General features: G+C 38.3%; 1 protein-coding gene across 7 annotated transcripts in view; it reads right to left on the bottom strand.

Moving 5' to 3' along the window:
- Window positions 1–19,037, bottom strand: part of LOC146451025 (tyrosine-protein kinase receptor Tie-1-like) — a 139,582-nt gene that overhangs the window by 36,835 nt on the left and 83,710 nt on the right. The window contains exons 1-4 of one of the 7 annotated variants that reach the window (XM_085099671.1): window positions 9,224–9,486; window positions 6,070–6,441; window positions 3,075–3,464; window positions 1–258 (exon numbers count right to left, since the gene is read on the bottom strand). The exons of the other annotated variants lie outside the window; for them this stretch is intronic. Of the exons in view, the coding sequence (XP_084955797.1) occupies window positions 1–258; window positions 3,075–3,464; window positions 6,070–6,441; window positions 9,224–9,323 (1,120 nt within the window). The 5' untranslated portion in view covers window positions 9,324–9,486. Of the gene's footprint in view, window positions 259–3,074; window positions 3,465–6,069; window positions 6,442–9,223; window positions 9,487–19,037 lie in introns of those variants that run through there. 7 annotated transcript variants of the gene reach the window in all.

Genomic DNA, 19,037 nt, shown 5'->3' on the forward strand with positions numbered 1-19,037 from the left:
AGTTAACAGAAAGAATTAGTTGTTTGTCTTCACTTGCTACAGAGTTGTTCGCTTTGCAAGTGTACATTCCTGCATCTGCCCTGCTGATTTTATTAAACGTGAGTTGAGCTGTCCTTAATCCAGAACTCTTTACTTGCCCATTATGTATCCACCTCACATCTGGTACTGGTGTTCCTGTCGCTTCACAGCTGATATTAACAGCACTTCCTTCATTGTAACTTACACTTGGAACAGCTGGGAGGGTGATCTTGGGTCCCTCTGAAAATTTGATGAAAAAAAAAAAAAACATTTCGTTACTAGAGTTAACTAACAATCAGCATGAAATTCGTGGCTTCACTTCAATACTTTAACATAAACTGCAGCGTTAATTCTCTGATACATCATGTGTGTCGTTAGTGATAGGGTAGAACAAATCAATCAATCAATCAATCAATCAATCAAATCGATCAATCATTTATTTATGTAGCCACATAACGGGCTTAAAGCTCGTACAAAATACGTAAGTGCTGAACAAGGTTTAAAAATTACAATTATAAAGAAAAAAATACAAAGCCGATATGGACGTATCAGTATCGACTACTATACAAGACAAATAAAATTGTGACTCAATATAAGAACTATGTTTGCTAAATAATTCAATACCTGTATAAAATTTAAAACGCTTCATTGCTGATCGTCTTTATAATCTTGGAAAAATTTTTCCTGCCTTAACCAAGGTTTACAGTCGAACCAGGTCAAGCGTACTCCCCTAGATTCTATCAATGAATCTATTATTTGAAAATTGAACGCGTTAGTCGTTTCAAGTATTCAAATCAAAATTCGATTTCTGATTCAGGATTATACGAACAATGCATGAAACCAGAAAACTAGAAAGCCCGCCGGAAAACCCCTCTCAACGTATTCAGAGCGGAAATTCTTGATTTATATAATAGTGGATTTTCCAGAAAACAGATTTCTCGTGATTTGCAGCAGTTAACGCGTACTGTCAGAAAGAAAATTCGCCATTTTCAACCGGGCATGGTGTTAGTGGGTCCTTTCGGGTAAGTTTAAACTCACTAATGATCACAAAATGGATATTTTACGTTTATACACTGGCGCTTATTCCGTTAGTTATTAAAAAAAAAAAAGGATTGGAAGGGTTTTATGGTAATAAGCAGTTCCCTTTTTGAGGTATATGCAAATTAATTTAGTCACAGTGAAAGATGTTCATTTCAGTTGACCTTCCACAATGGCTATGACCTTCGGCACATGTGTTTCGCTATTCTTCGCGGTATAATGGACAGTCTGGTAATATATATAGCATACTTTTTCATGCTACAAGGTGGGTAATGCTATACATGAAAGATAAATTGGAATTTTTCAGCCCGACTCAGTTGCAAGCGCTTGACTTTGTGCTCTTCCGGCATGATATGACCAAATTTGCATAATGAATTATATGAACGTGTCAACAACATGTGGGAACAGAACGAACGAGCTGTTTCAAATGTACTGTAGTTTGAATTCTACAGGCTATTGCTGTTAGCGCAGATCAGTGTTCAAATTAAAAACCAATAAAAAATCGAATTTTAATTTAAACTTGATCCGCGCTAACAATGAATAAATGAATGAATGCATTCTTTGAAACAACTAATGGGTTCAATTTTCAAATAATCGATCCATAAATAGAGTCTAGGGGGGTACGCTTGACCTGGTTCGACTGTAAGTATATGTGAAATAATTCTTCATCTAGATAGGATTCAACCTTCAAGGCAGACTAAGATTAACTCCACTACCCTTTAAGCTATAGAAGTTGCATTTTAATCTTGTTACTTCTAAAAAGACCCTCAGCTCTTAATTTTGAAAGCTGCATTCCTAAAAAATACCGTCATTTGCATACTTTATCTCAGTCTTAACTTCAAGGGTGGGGATACTCATCCAGTCTTAAATTTCTCTCCAGACGGTCTTTTTACATATGGATATTGCCAAAGGAAGGGGGGAGAGGTTTCTTCGCATAGATAACTGGTTGACATAACAATCCTACAAGGAGACCTTTCACTACTTATTCTTTGGAAAGGGTTATAACTAGAAAGTTGGTTAAACCCTTAAATACATACAAGGTTCGAGACTTTTTGGCACACATCAATCTACTTTCTCAAAACCATAAACTACAATTCGAGAGTCATTTGCTATGACGTTTGAGCAAGTTGGGAATATTTCAAACAGAGTCTGAAATATGTCAGACTGGCGATTGCTCATACAATACTGTATTTTTAAAATGTCCTGATGTTTTGACCTGTCTGGAGGATGAGCATCAATTACGACTGCCACGCACGCGTCCGGTGCGCTACCATGGACCTCAACGAAGATAATACTTGTCATGACCAAAGGTTTTGCAATTTATCTCTAAGTTAACAATATCAGTTAATTCACAGAATAATCTACAGAAACACATAAAGATTTTCCCGTGAGGTGACGTGGGAACACATCTATAACTGAGCTCACATCAGCTTAGGGCAGTTCTTATGTTTACTAAAACACCAAATTGTCACATGAATGGCTACTGAGAGGGTCTCGATAGGAGATAGCTTTGACGGTTACATTTTACCAATTTTGACGATTGACGGTTAAATTATAAGGCTTTTGATCATTATGAAGGGGAAATTTCTTCCATGAGTTAAAGTTAATATCAACGTTAGTGTTTTTTTAATATTAACAATTGTGTTCTGGAGGTTGTTTTGCGTTCAGAAACACGTTATCAATGTGGCAAATCATTAATAGTTTGGAACCAGGAGTACTTCCGGGACGGGACGGGACGGGAGTTAGTTGTGATGTCAGTTTAGACACAAATTAAATGGAAAAGACCATGAAGTAAGTATGTTTGGGAACATGGTAACTGGTTTACCAGTTAAAAAGATTCTTTGAGAGTCAGAAGTCCGGGTTTAGCAGCTGAAATAGTGATAGTTGAAAGACTTGGACCTTGAAAGAATAGATAATACCATTTTGTCCACCATCCATCCCTGGTGACATTTATTATCACATCAGTATTTTCACTGTTTACGTTTGGTATGCATGTACTAGGTAACAACCTTGCCCACCTTCAACAACCAATAGCACCGAGTCAAATATTGTGGAGTCAAATCCAGTAAGTGGGCTTAATTGGCACCCATAATATCGCGCATCAGATTTAGTGATGGAAGTCAGAGTAAAGTTGGCTTGGCCAGAAGATGGGCCACCACTACGACTTCCACTCACACGTGTGCTATATGACGGTGGACCTGATAATGACGCTACACCAAGCTGGTTAATAGTTACTAGTACTCCATTACTTTCAAGGTCATCCGCATCTATTTTCTTTAATCCCCATTTTAACACTATGGCAACATCACCAGAGAAGCTCCAGGTAAAATTCACAGTAGACCCAACTGAACCTGTCACAGATGTTCCATTATACTTGTGTGGTGGTATAAATTGTAGGAGACCTCCAACTAAACAAAACACAGATATTACTCAAGGCTTGATTATTTTTTTCAGTATTGATTAGATATTTCATGTAGTGCGGAGCGCAACGTTTTTCACTTAATCAAATCACTTACAAGTGCTTGTGCAATTGGCCCGTAAGTCCTCCACTTACGAGAACGATACGCCACTAATTATGTCTTACATATGAAAACCAAACAAAAGAACGAACAACAAAATAATGCCTCTAGCCATAAAAGCAACGGAGCTACATAGTCATGCCAGAGACGACTGAGTAAAAATAAAAATCAGAACAAGTGTAGGCCCATTGGAAGATTGTCCTAAAGTTCGAACGATGTTGTCATATCCGTAGGTCAATTCGCTCTTTCGCATCCTTCACGCTTAGTTAAAATTACTGTCAACATTACTCCAACTTAAGCTACTTGCTGCAACTGTCACGCGTTATGAACTAATAAAGCCTTCCGACTACCGCCGATAGGAACGAGTTTCAAAGTTTTGAATTTTTTAAGTATTCTCTGCTTTCATACTTCGAGTCAGATGGAAGTTTTACTAGCTCATTTATTATGCTTTATTTAAGCATATTTAGATATCCATATCAGACGCATTCATTACTTCAAAGGCCTTCGCTGCGGTATCAGACATCGATGGCATTAATGATCATCATTGGACATCAGTAATTTTTGTCAAAAATTAGGATGTAGGTAACATATTGCATACTGTCCTCAGTAGATTAATTGGAATTGCCGTAATCATAAGACGAAAGCAAGATTTTCAACTTCATTATTTTTATTGCATAAGGCTGACTGATAATTGAATCACTGTCACTTAAATTAGTCCATAGACTGTACGAGAGGAACCTTCAGCCTAGCGGGGACAAACCGGCCATGAAATGCAAATGCTAAAAATGTACGTAGCAGCGATCAGACTCAATTGACTCAGCATTGTACGATTAACCCGTATATGTTTGATCTACAATGATCTAATACTGAGCTAGCAAATAGAAAACACGCCTGTGCAGCCATCAATAAGAAGCGTGACAAGTCATAAAGAAGTTGATATACGTACCTTCATGCGGAAATAGAAACATTGCAAGGAAAATGCAATATTCTATGGATGCTTGCTTCGCGTATAGAAAGCACATCTTACTGACCGGTTAAAATTCAGACAAAATATATGTAGTGGTCATACGATAGTTTTGTTTCGCATCTAACTGTTCCAAACCACGTGACTAACACTTGGAGCGGAAGTTTCACTCTTTAGAATTTAACCCTTCAATGACGCGAATGGCCCTAACACACTGTAGCATGTACACAAGGAAAAGGGAATCTATGGATGTTATTTCCGCGTTTGTACAAAGCGCATTTTACTAACCGGTTGGAAATCCAGGCATATGTAATATATTATTTCGGCTGATGCAGTGGTCAAACGATAACTGCTATGCGTGACTGACACTTGGAGCGGACGTTTCACTGTTATTTACTCTAATTTAACCCTTCTACAACTCTAACGGGCCTGGTTTATTGTTGGTCTCTATTGACCCATGCCACGTGCAGAAAATTACCAAATTTAATGAAGCGAAGTCGGTGAGGAACTCACGTCACCATGTAAAGTTCAAACTGGTCAAAACACGATATAAGAATGGGGGAAGGAGGATTGCGCAATAAATAACTTTGCGCTGAGTTTGCCACACAGACAGACAGACAGACAGTAGTATCACATTTCATCGCGTGACTTGTTATCATGGCGACGCAATTTGAAGGAAGGAGGGGAGAAGACAAGGCCCCCACCACCACCACTCAAGCAAGGCGAAGGATATCAAATAAAGCAGAGGGGCCTTCTCAGCAAATACTATGATTTTATGATCGCGTTTTTATGATCCTTTCATCTTTTGTTTCATCTTTATGTCTCAGATCCTTCTTTTGATTCATAATACGTGGCCACATAAAAAAAAAGAACTTTGAATGTCAAAAAGAAAGAAGGAGAAAATGGAGGGAGGGGGGGGGGGGGAGTCGACAGAATTGATTGAAAAAAAACAAACAAACAAAGGAAAAAAAAAAAGGTTTATGGGTACTGGATTGACACCCAAACAGTATGTTGCTAAAGGTCACGGGAATTTATTTGACTGAATTGAGTACACTTTGAACGAGAGATTCGAGAGACTTTTGGGGAATACTCTGGTACTCTGTTCAATTCAGTTTAGACCTCGAGATTAACGCAGCGTTTATAATCTATGTACCATTGTTAAATCTATGTGTGATTGTGTGTGTCCTGTGCTGAGGGGTTTTTCTAAGGCAATTTTTATATTTCCTCTGATTTCCCCTTCTTATAGGAAAATGATGTTAAGACGTAACGACCACACTTGATATGCTCAAATTCCTCTGAAATGGTTGAATTGAGCATCGAGCTCAACGTCTGATCGTTTCTACAGTTGTTAATTACCCCTCAAATCCTACACAAGGAAATCTTTCAAAAATTAGATGTTAAACTGATAATAATGGTAGCCTGGGCGTGCAGGTAGATAATTCGAATACTCCTTGCGGTCTGTTTCAAGTTAGATAATTTGTTACTGACAAATCTTTTAAAACATCTTTAACAAACAACAAGCTTACTCACCTTCAACAACTAAGTGGAAATAATCAAAATCTTTTTTGTCCTGGATTTGATTCAATGGATTTATGTTGCAGCCATAAGATCTATCATCATTCAATGTGATGGAGCTAAGAGTGAAAATGACCTGACCAGACGTTAGATCACCACTACGACTTCCTTTGGCACGTCCAGTGTATGCTTGATTTATTACTGGGTCACCTGTTCTAGGTATAGTTACAATTACTAAAGCAATGGTATTCGCACCAGATGTCTTGATTCCCCATTCAAATGATCCAAAAGTACCAGTCAGAGAGAAGCTCCAGGTGAAATTCACAGAAGACCCAACCAATGCTCTGACAATGCCTCCACTGTATTTTGGAGTTAACTGTAGTTGGCCTTTTCCACGTTTTTTGAAAACAAATAATTTAAGAAATCAGTTTGACCTTGACTCTGATTATTTTTTGTCAAAAGAAACGGTTTCATATTCCGGAAAAGCCCTCGATTTCTTCTACCAAGTTAGTTTTCAATTCACCACATAAGCAATATTTTGTCATTCGCTTGATGCGCAACAGAAGCGGATCAATTCAGTAGTTCAGGGGTAAGCAAGATCCAAGAATTAACAAAACTATGTCGCCGCTAGTCTTTGGCAAGGTCCGATTCAGCTATCAAAAGGCTCGAGTGGAAGGAAGGGAGTTGTGGCTCTGGTGAGAGGACATTCCTAGGAATGTGTTCCCTTTAGCCACAACACCGGTGCTATTTTGACACTTTGGCAGAGTTACCAAAGCAATAACCACAAAGCCATGTGATTTCTTTTCTTTAGGTTCCTCGCCGTTCTCTTTGCAGGTATTTTGCTCTTCAAGGTCTCTCGAATTATTTTTTTTTTCTCATCGTGATTTCGTTTTCAGATAAGAAACATTCTTCATCACTCAGGGGCACATAATTTATTTTGGAAGCCAGGGCGGTTGTTCAATTAACGGCATAAATTGAGTTTGCTTACATGACTTTTTTGTATGAAGATTCAGAAACCGAGAAGTCAAACGGTTTGTAGAAAAGGAACAACTAGGCTATTTCTGCATCACTGTTCAGAGCAAAGTTATCTTAGAAAAAGGTTTCAGAAAATTTCATGACTAACTGTGTATCTACAATCTATGAGATTACACTATTACATTGTTATCATTTGATCAAGTACCAACACTTTCTATTTCTAAATGAACGCGAAGCAATATATCAACATGAAATAAACTTTGAAGATTTGTCCAACTGATGTTTTGATTAACGCTATTTCTCCAGCGAGAAGCGGCTGGAGTTTATGTTGGCCTTAGTTTCAAGTTGGAACCAGCCATAGCGAAAGAACACTTCAGTAATCAAAAGTATCTAAAAAAAAATGTAATTTATTTGATTGGTAGAAAATTTAGAGTCCTCAGTGAAGAGCAAGATGCATTGACAACAAGTCAGCGATGCTGCAACACGTATTTCAATTTGATTCATTGCCTTCAGTTTTAAACGACATGAACGTCCTAATAATCAAAAATTCTTTGTTTTAAATGGTTTTCATCTTGCTGAAACCAAATCAAATGAGAGGCCTTCAGCTTGATCGACGGTAATGGACTTTTAAATAGTTCATCAGTTTTTTTTTTTTTTGCCATTTAAAATACTCTCCGAATCAAAAGTTTCCTTAAGCTAATCCTTGCTAATCCGTTTCATCCCTCTCTTTCTTATCTGGGGATAATCGATCCAATAAAATGGCAAATTGCATTTAGGGAGTGTTCACTATTTATGGGGAGGGGGGCTGGCAAATGGGGAAACGGAACGTTTGGAACTTTTTGTACCCCCCTCAATGATGAAGGATAACTTCCCCCCCCCCCCCCCCCCAGCTAGAACATGTAAACGTTTATGACCCCCCCCCCCCCTCCCAATGATGCATTTATTATCAAACCATACTCTCATCCTCCACTTAGCGCTTTACTCGCCTGCCTTTTGCTTGCTCCATTAGCAGTAGAAGAAACTATTGCGTATGTTAATGTACGGGTTGAAGTGATACAGAGTGTAATCACTAGTCTGGAAAATACCACAAGGCAGGAAAAGAGGGTAGTTGGGCAATTGGCAGACATTCAAAAAAACAAAAATGGAGTGAGTAGGAGGCGGAAAGAGGCCAAGAGAAAGGCAAAACAGAGGAAAGAAAAGAGAAAAAGACTTTGCCGAGCTGCAGTTGTGGAGTCCTTGACTGGGCAAAGCGCAGAAGAAGTTATATTGCCACTGTCAGATGACATGATCTGCCTACAAAACACTGACAGCCTTCACCTAACCGTTCTAGTGAAAGGCCTAGAACAACTTATTTCTGAGGGCGGCCTATCTGTTGGTGCAGTCAGTGAAATCCAAACATATCTAAGAAGCAAATCCATTGAATGGAACCCATTTGCTGTGTAAACTATTGGTGTGAGATTATGGTTTGATTTACTGTGGTACAAGTACATTAAATGTCATGCGGTTCTGGAAGAATTAAAAAAAACCCAAAACTAATGATATCAACCTTCAAACTTTTTTTGTCCCCCCCCCCCCCCCCTCTTCCCCAGATCGAGAGTAAAACCTCTCTGCCCCCACCTAAATAGGGGAGTAAACTTCGCTTGCCCCCCCTCCCATTTGCCAGCCTCCCCCCCCCCCCCTTCCCATAAATAATGAACACTCCCTTAGCATTTGTTTCGTTTGCTACACGAAATAAGAAAAAAAATTAAATCCGCGATTAATTTGGGAATTAAACTACCATTCTGTCCTGAACAATACGAATCATTCGACCGTGTCATAGCTTGCCATGTCATCCAGATCCAAGTTATCTACTCAGACGTACCTTCAGCCATATGTAAATTTCGCCGGATTTTTTTTAGATAACAAAGCACGATCTCTCCGAGTATAAATTGCGCTTATGGCACTGGGAACGTGCCTTCAATCCCTAAATTGAATGACATACGCCTTACAGTCAATATTATTGATACTTGGTAACCGAGGCGGAAAATGTCTACTGCTTCATACTCGGTACAGAAAAGGGCATCAGATAACGTGTTTAGTTCATCAACATTTATGTGTTACCAGCAATAGAGATATAAGCAACGAATTTGCTTTTCTGTTGCAAAGTTGTCTTAACTTAACAACCATCATTAAAGAGAATGAAAGCACAACATACCTGGCCTCGGAAATAACAACATGGCCATCGTGAACCCGCGGACTGCAGTTATTACAAGTGGCTTTACAAAATGCATCTTATCATATTGCGGACAGCTCATCGGAAAGTCTTTCTTTATGAACGTCAGTACAAGAGATGTATCGAAATTAAGAAGGAGTTAAAATGACCGATTCTTCACCGGACGCGCCATCACTGGCACTACAATGGCACGTGACCTCTGAAGCGGAAGTTCGACATCAAAGTAAAGTCACGCTAGAGTAAGAATGCGGTAATAGATTCATGACTTCCGTCACGATTAAAAGGCGGCAGTCTCTGTAGCTTGTGTGGTTCCTGTCTTTGGCATAGCTCATGCAGTTCTTGTATAGTTCGTGTAGTTCCTGTATATATGTGACCCTGTTTGGGAAACCGGACACTAACGCTTTTCCGTTTAAACGGAAAAACCGTTTACTATCCGTTTATTATCTTCCGGCCGGAGCCTGTAATTCCTGGGGCACCTGGACCAACTTATTAATTAACTGATAGCAATTAAACACGGCTAAAAGAAACGAACGTTGTTAATTCTTCATGGGCAGGCCCTTGGATTATAGTTATAACCGCCAAACTGCGATACATTCGTATTAGTTTCGCATGTAATTCGAACAGCACGACAAGCAATAAAAATAACAACCGACACATATATTTTTTAATAGCTGTGTAGCCTGAATCAGTGAACCTCCCTTAATTCGTCCCGGTAAGCTGAAAAAAGAGCCTATGAAGAAGTACTGTCCCCTTTGTTGATTCTGTTTAACAAAGAGATTCCATGTTGACGTGCGTCTGTTCAGTAATAGATCACAGATGGCGTCAAAATGTGGTAAGAACAAAAAAGTGGTACACGAGGCAGAGCGTGTCACTGATGTTCTTACCACAATTTGTTGTCTTCTGTGATCTATTACTGAACAGACGATCGACAACATGGAATCGATGGGCCAGTTATTAAAAGGCAGTTTAGACGGCGTTTAACAAAACCACGTTCTAAGCTATTTTCAGTTTTGCCAACAATCATTGTCTGTTGTCACATTGTCTGTTGCTGACGGTAGCAAGAAGGCTTGCATCGCAGACGAGAAAACAAGCCGCGGCCTAAGTTATGCCGTATTCACACCAAGGCTTGAACACGTTTAAAAGCTGTTTAGTTAAACACAGTTTAAAATTGTTTCCTTCGTAAAATCTACTTTCGGATTTTTGTTGACTGCAGATTTAGCACAAATGAAAGCATTAAGTTAAAGTTTACTTGAATCCTATCTCAAAGCCAATGGTTCAGCTTTCTGTTACCAATTTTCATTTTGTTAAACCTGGTTTAATTAAACTTGTTTTTTTGGTGTGAATGGGGCTTTAGACAGTTTAAATAACTGGCCCTATTTGTTTTATATAATAAAGAAGCAAAAGTTGTTAATGGCGACGTTGTCTATGCGTCTGTCCTCCAATAGAAAAATCCAGAACGATACAGACAAATGCAATCTTACAGAATATCCATTGACAGTGACAATGTGTACGCCAAGTAGTACAGAACATAAATCATTCACAGCGTAATTTGTTATTTGAATTTCAAAGAAATGTTAATTAATTTCAAGCATAATCAATTTGTCACTGAGTGGAGTTCTGGAGTAGTACAAAAAAAAAAAAAGGCTGTGCAAGGAAGCCACAACACTTTGCAGGTGTTGGCTTATAGTTTTTTGCTCATCAAAACAAACAAATTAGCTGACAATCATATCTATTTATAGTTCTAAAAATAAAGTAAGCACTCGGCCGAAAACTATTTTACACTCAACATCTTGTATTGAAATGTACATGACAAGAAAAAGAGACATAAAATAACTCATCAAGGAGTGAATTTACCTTATGAATGAGATGGTGTAAATAGTAACCCTGGCAACTATTATATCCTTAATTCAATATTGATATAACAGGTGTACTACACTGTGTTACATTTGTTTTGGCAGCAATACCTGAATCATGGTTCAAATCACTTTATTATGTACAAGTTATGTCGCTGCTATTCTGCAGCCAATACCTAACAAAGGAGTAGGTAGAGTACTGGAGATTGTGACACTCCTGGTACTGTGGTACACAGAAGTTGCAAGTCATGAACAAAGCTTGCACAACAACTGTATTGGACAAGGAGTTGGACAAGTATTATGTGGTGAGAGCACAACAAATCAAGACTGTAACCAACTGCCAGTACTGCCAGTACCAACTGCAAAACCAGTACCAACCTTGGGAAAGGATGACAGGGTACTGAACAATGGATTGTAAGTTTTGACACTTGGCATGTTACTGACTGTAATTGCATGACACAGAAAAGGGTGATGGTGAGCATAATCTGAGAAGTGTGCAGCTCTTGATATCATATTTCAGATAATGATCCAGGGGGATGAACATGCAACTCCTTAATCGGTCCCAAGGAACAATCCGTGTTCTTGTTCGTCCATGACCTGCTATCTTATTTATTATATCACAGAGAGACATTGAGCAAACGAGAGGGAAGAAAATCCTGTTTCAGACCATTGTTCTTGCCAACGACCGGTGCCCGGGTAGTAATGCCAGTGGCTAGGCACGGTGCTGAGATTTTTGCTCGGGCACCCAAAAAATGTCTGTTTAGACTAGTGCCCGAGCCCGAAAACCGGATCGACCCAGACACTTCACAGGGCTTAGTGTTGTACCGCATGTGCGCATTAAGACAAAACATGGTGACTGAATTTAATTGTGATTTGTTTAAACGTTTTCGAGATGTGTGTAAGCATTTTCTATTGGTCACAAAGAAGAAATTAAAATATTTTAAGGTTAAGGGGTATCTGTGGTCGGTGAGGAAGGATTTAAGACATATTAATAAAGAGATTGTTGTATGCTTGATATAATTTGATATGACCTAAAAAATCATAGAGACATAAAGCTTTTCTCAAAGTCGTAAGCGGCCTCTCTGATCTTTTGAACAATATTGCTCCATTTCAATTGTTTAGAACAAACTGAAACAGTTCAATATGCAATAACAAATGCTAATCATGAATACTTCTCATGCGTAATTTAGTTAGCTATTCAGTCAAAAAAATATTGCTCCATTTTAATATTGTTTAAAACTAACTCAGTGAAACTTCAATGAGCAATAACAAATGCTAATTATAAATACTTTTCATGCCTAATTTTGATTAGCTATTCAGGTGCCCAAAACAACTAAAACGACAGTGTCAAATAATGTGATAATAAATTTTGATGAAGTTGCATAAATTACAATTATATATTTCAACGCTTCGTTTCTAGAGAACAACTATGGTGACCTTGACATGATATTTAAGTTTTATAGAAAAAATACATTCAGTAAGTAGCTTGATGAAATTTGAACACAATCTTTCATTAAAACTTCTGTTTCCGAGGAATGAAGTTAAATAAATTCAAGTACAGTCAGTACCGTTAAAAGATGCAACGACTCACCTACGACAACTAATGCCACTGTGTCAAATAGTGTGACAGATAAATCTGATGACCTTGCTTCGCAGCCATAAATTTTCTCATCGTTTTTTGTGATGTTAGCAAGGCTGAAGATGGCCTGTGCGGCAGATGAATCCCCATTAAAGGATCCATTAACTCGTTTGACGTATGCACCAGGAGCAGGAGGACTAAATGGTATCATACCAGTCTGGTCAAGAAGTACTAGTGTGGTAATCTGGTTTACGTTGTCCTTTTTGATTCCCCAGTCTACTTTTCCAGTATCACCTAAGAAGCTCCATGTGAATGTCACTGTGGTGCCAGAAACTCCATTCACTCTGCCTCCTCTATATGATGATGTAAATGTTAATGTACCTTGGACAGGAAAACGTAATAATCAACATGTTCAAAGTTTCAATAGCTCAGTAGAATTAGTGTATATGAAGAAAAGAAAGAAAAACATTGTTATGCCAACTCAAGTGCTACTGAGTTAGGCTTGTCGGTATTGGCCCGTTCTCGGTAGGTCAGGTCTAATTTTTTATACCATTAGATATCTTCAGTAGCTCATGGTCGTGTAGATCGTGTAGATAGAAGAGTCCGTTTTTGAGTAGCCTATAGCAGCAGAGTATTAAGTGGTCATCCGGTTAACGTTTACAATGCCAGAGCTCAGAGCGCCTTATTATCCGTTAAAGGGGCTAATTGCAAAGTGGCTAATCAGACATGTAGAGCTTCACAAAAACTTGTTCAACTTAAAACTTAATAATAACATTCTTTGTGGAAGATACACTCAAGTGGACTTAATTAGAAAGGCAGACATATTCGCAAAAACAAAAGTAAAAAAGGAAAAAAAAAAAACTCGCGTTTCTCAATCTTTTTTTTTTTTTATTATCATTGAAGATTAAGGCATAGGAATGTGACACTGAGCTAGATGAATGTGCAGAGTTAAAGTTACATGGGGAGGGGAGCAGTTCCCCATCCTCCCACGCTCAGGAACTCAAAACCAGCCTAAAGGAAAAAGGGGCTAAGACGTCTTCGTAAGTATTTACAATACTCCCGAGAATAACATTCAAACAACATTCAAGGCCAGAAATTTTCCAAATTAATCTCTTGCAGAGATCCAATATTATGATTAAACTATTTTAGCTTACTGCCTGTATAATAATAATAATAATAATAATAATAATAATAATAATAATAATAATAATAATAATAATAATAATAGTAAAAACAAGCGAAAAATATAGCGCACAATGCATTCGGGTCGTGGACACTTTAATGGCCATAAATCGACCTAAATGGGCTACTAGATATACTGAGAACGTCAAATCTCAAGCCAAGTCTTTCAGGCAGTATCCAAACTAACGATGAGATCGAAAGGTAGACGATTACATTCAAAGCACAGTCAAATTCAGTTGTCATTCATAGCAGACAATGCTTTAAGCTAAGTGAAACAGAAAGCGACACAGGGACACTACTACCAACCACCATCACCTTTCATCAGACGCAATCCATTTTAAAATCTACTCATCACAGTAAGAGAGATAGATGTACCCGCAGGTATTATCATTGGATCATTTATCTAGCCGTATTTTTTATTCAGATAGTGCCCCTTCAATGGTGAATTGGTGCATTCTTGCATGGATACCTTTCGCGTCCGGTCAATATTAGTATAACTGTTTTGGCTAGTGGCACTCACAGCTAACCAAAGCCGGCGTTATGTAAGAGTATGAAGTTGAAATAAGATCAAAATAACCCCCCCCCCCCCCCCCTCCGAAAAGCCTGTTACTCAGGCTAGTCCTACTCTGTGCGACAGCCCGGCAAGTTTTGTTCTTGGCTAGTTTCTGAAGCCAGTATTTGACGAAAGGGAAACTAGCTTTACAAAAGGAACTAGAACTTACCAAGCCTAACTAATCTATCTCTCCAAAACGAAGTAAGCCGTTTTCCCATTTCGTTTAGCTTCTTCCATTTTTGGCCTCTGAACCTCGCGCTTCTCGATGGTTTCCTTCGATAGATCCTCGTTGATAAATAAACCATTAGTCTACCCATACTTTCTTTACTGCAACTTAATTTGGGCCTCCACTTACAAATCTAACCTTCTTCGTCTTGAAATTCTTCAGTTCAAACGAGTGGTGAGAACTATAGCTAAAACCCATTTCTATGCACATATTGATCCAATCTTTGGAAAACTTGGTATTTTAAAATTTCATGACATACACCTATTTCAATTAGGTTTTTTCATGTACTCTTACCGAAACCGTACCCTTCCTTTAATATTTGACAGTAAATTCACCTTACAGAAAGAAATTCATTCGTATCATACAAGAAACTCTCATTTATATCGTTTGCCTATTTGTCGAACTAACATCAAACAATTTTCCGTTTTTTACCAGGGACCTAAATTTTACAACTCCTTGTGTACCGAAATCGTCAACTCGTCCTCCTCTATCTCCTTTAAGAAAGCACTTAAGGCATTTTTCTATAATAACTGTTAGTAGTTTTCATTTTCTTGTACCTTTTCTTTTCGTAATATATCCTTCCGTTTGACTTTGTAATTGTATGAAATTGTAATTGTATCCGTCGTCGTGTTCTTATCTTCTTTTTTGATTTCATCTTGTAAGATAATAACTGAGGAGACCTAATTAATATAAGCCTCATAGTTTCCTTTAGGTCTCCTCACCATTGTTACATCTATTTTATTTTTTTTTTTGTTTACATTGTATTTGTGGTGTTGCAAAATAAATAAATAAATAAAAAAATAAAAAAATTATTACCCGAAGATCATTGTTTCAAAGAAACCTCCAAAACGGTGATATAACCCGAAACCAAATAACAAAACGCCAGAGATAAGTTAGTCTTATTCATTTTATCGAATCAATGTTGAAATATAGCTTCATTTACGTTCGTTCATTGAAATTCTCAACTTGCCGCCGGTTACATCGAAATGCCACCTTAAAATAGCTATCGTGACTTGGGTTGCCTGTGGTTTTACTGAGCTCCTTCCAGGCACTGAGGAGTAATAATGTTACAGTTGATAAATTGATTTGCATTCTTTGATACCCGTTCGTTGTGTTTCGCTTCAGGTGAAACTGAAGTTTATCAAATGTCACGCTCGATTGAACTGAAAACTCAGCATATTATGGCGTTATGGTACGACCCCCCAGTTTTAAATTCAAAACATCAATATTGAATTAATAATGAAATTTGAATCAATGGGGCTTTAAGAGAAATTCAATCCTTGCGTAAGCAATAAGCAATATCAAATGTTACATTCTGGCTTCTACGTTGAGCCCGACCAAATGATTTAGGTGTCATGATCATTCGCTTCAGCCAGCGGCGAGCAAACTTCATGAGACCTAGACGCAACGGTGGTTCTTTAGCCCAAGCGAATTGAATCGGTTCATTGTCAACACTTTGATTAAACTGAACTCAAAACATTTCAACGCAATCTTCAACGTGTGAACGAACTCTAGTAATAAAGTGATCCTGATAACACATGCATTAACAATTTTGGAAATCTATACAAGAATACATACCGGCTTGCGGAAGTACCGACAGTGTAAGAAAAATACAGCAGCCGACTACAGGAACTCGTGTCCAGTTTGTCAAATGCATCTTATAAATGCTGTAAATAACAAGTCAGAGGATCTTTTTGTGGAGAAAATAGCACGGATGGGTTGTTCTTATAACCTAAAATCCAGAAAGAGAACCGAGGAGTACTAGGAACAAGAAGAGGCAAATCCAATATGGCGGAAGGTCACAGGTTGTGTTTATTTATATGAAATGCAAGTTATCATTCAACTGAACCTCCTGTAACGCAATGGACTAATTCCGATGACTGAATTTTATGCCGGCTAGCTCCTAGCTGACTACGGAGTTGAAGCAGTAAATATTTTTGTCTTGAATAAAGTCATATACTATCCTTATAGTCTTAAATTTTCCTTTCTATGCTCTTTAGTTATCGAGGAAATTGTTAGCTTTCGTTTCAGAGAGTGCGCTTAGCATATAGAGCATAATTTTTAAGGCCTGAAGCGATGATCTTACCAATGATCTTAAGCGACCTTACCTGGTATAAACAGATATCCGAACAATGTGACGAATTGACGATGCGAGGAATTGACGAATTGACGACAATTGAAGAATTCATAAAATTAAATGTGCTAAAGCCAATATACTTCTCGGCTTTGTGCGCCGGGCGTCCAAGAGCATCCATAGCGTCCAGACACGCCGCACATTGTATTTGGCCATCGTCCGCTGTCACCTTGGATGTGCTACACAGGTGTGGCAGCCACAGTCCGTTGGTTTGCTAAAGGAAGATGAATGTGTTCAGTGGCGTGCGACAAAATACATCTTGAAGCGCCCTTTCCGCTGCGACATTACGTACACGAACAGATTTCAGTTGAATGAATACCTTGACATTGTTTTCTTTTACAAGGCTGTAAATAACTTAAATTAAGTAAATAGGGGGTATCTGCCTGTTGTTAAACAACCGGCTAAACAAACTAGATCTTCAAGCAATAACTCTGTTTCTTTGAACAATCAGAAATGCGGAACGGTAACGTATTAGCGCTCTTTTTCCATTCACTGTAGCTGCATTTGGAATGTACTACCTGACAACTTACGCGGAAATAACGTCCCACTCCAATCTTTCAAAAAAAAGCTGATGGAATATTATCAGGACGACCAGGACGATATAAGATCGTGGAGGACTATCTGCCCTAAATGCAACGCCGTCGTGTTGTTTCTGGTCTTTTTTGATAATTAATCAGTATATGTTCCTCATGTTTTATGTATTTTTTATATCATTTTAAATGTTCATTGCAAAAACTCAATAAATAAATAAATAAATAAATAAATAAATAAATAAATAAATAAATAAATAAATAAATGGAAAAAAAGATATTCTGCGTTTAAGAAAGCCTTGGAGCAAATTATATTTTATTTTGGTGATCAAACGACGACGGCATTCCGAAGAACTTCGATTTAAAACAAAAAAGTTAATGTTTTTCTCTGCTATTTATATTGTGATAGCGTTGGCTTACTCCCTTATTAGAAAAAGTAAAAGCTCTACAATTATCTCAGCTCATCTCTTACAGGTCTTTAAGTAATAAGCGAGCAGCCAGTCTTAAAATTTCTCATGTTATTACTAAGCGGCGCTCTTCGCCAAAGGCGGTTCAGTCGTAAGCGAGAGAAATGTGAACAAGAAGTGAGTTCAATCTACGTCAGGTATAAAGCAGATAGCTCCATAGACAGCTCTGCTTGAGATCTCTGGAAAGTTAGCTCAGTAGGGAGTTTTGGTTTGAACACGCGGAGCTACACAAGAAACATGCAGGTATAAAGCAGATAGCTCCATAGACAGCTCTGCTTGAGATCTCTGGAAAGTTAGCTCAATGGGGAGTTTTGGTGCGAACACGCAGAGCTACACGAGAAACATGCGCAGAACATGCAGAAATTTATGCAGAATTTGAAACAAACCGGAAAATGGATCTCAACCAAGTGGCTACACCGTAGAATTACGAGCCAGTCAATTTCAAGACATGATTAACATCTTGAAAGATGACGAAGAAGAACGATCTTTCCCAAATCTATACCGCCACAGATTGCACACGACCTCTATACAATAACCATGCAGTGTTCATTAAGCTGGAGTTGATCATGATACAGTGGAAATTTGCGCCATTACGAAGCACAAATATGAACAAAGCCGTTCAGGCCCTATATAAAGAATAACACTAGCTGCCAGAAACGTACTTGTTCTGAAATTCTCGACTTTTTAATTCCAATGAGCTGTTGTTAGAAATAATGCCTGTAGGAGCTCCATGGTCGGCGGCTAAAATGTGCCTGAGCAGGACCAAAACCATATTATTGCCCGTGAACATCAACTGCATTGTCATATTAGCACTTAACGCCTTCTTTCTTTGTATGTTGATTCTTTTAGCATACGCACGAGAAGAAAATCAATCACATTCAAAATAGCTTGCGCCTTTCAGTTCTTCTTCTTGGACTCCTCCTAAGACTGGGCGACAAGAAAATGCATTTCGACTAAATAATTATAAAGTTCAGATTCTTTCCTCAGTTGAAAGAAAAAGGTAGGATACAAGGAAACAACGAATGCGGGAGATATTTGGCTGTGTTTCAAGCTTTGCCTAAGAAATCTGTGGGAAAAAGGTAGAAATAGCTAGTAAAATATAGTGGACGCAAATGATTCCATCATTGAACAAAGTTAAACTTTATCTTGACGAAATTCATTTCTGTACAGCCTATATTATCCGAGTGTTACTTGGTTCATACGTGCGAAGCAAGCCCTAGCCGGCGCAAGCCACATTCGCCTTTGCGTTAGCGCAGCTCGTGTGAACCAGTC

The sequence above is a fragment of the Pavona decussata genome, unplaced genomic scaffold (genome assembly GCF_977016875.1).
Source record: "Pavona decussata unplaced genomic scaffold, jaPavDecu1.1 SCAFFOLD_409, whole genome shotgun sequence".
Classification (NCBI taxonomy): Eukaryota; Metazoa; Cnidaria; class Anthozoa; order Scleractinia; family Agariciidae; genus Pavona; species Pavona decussata.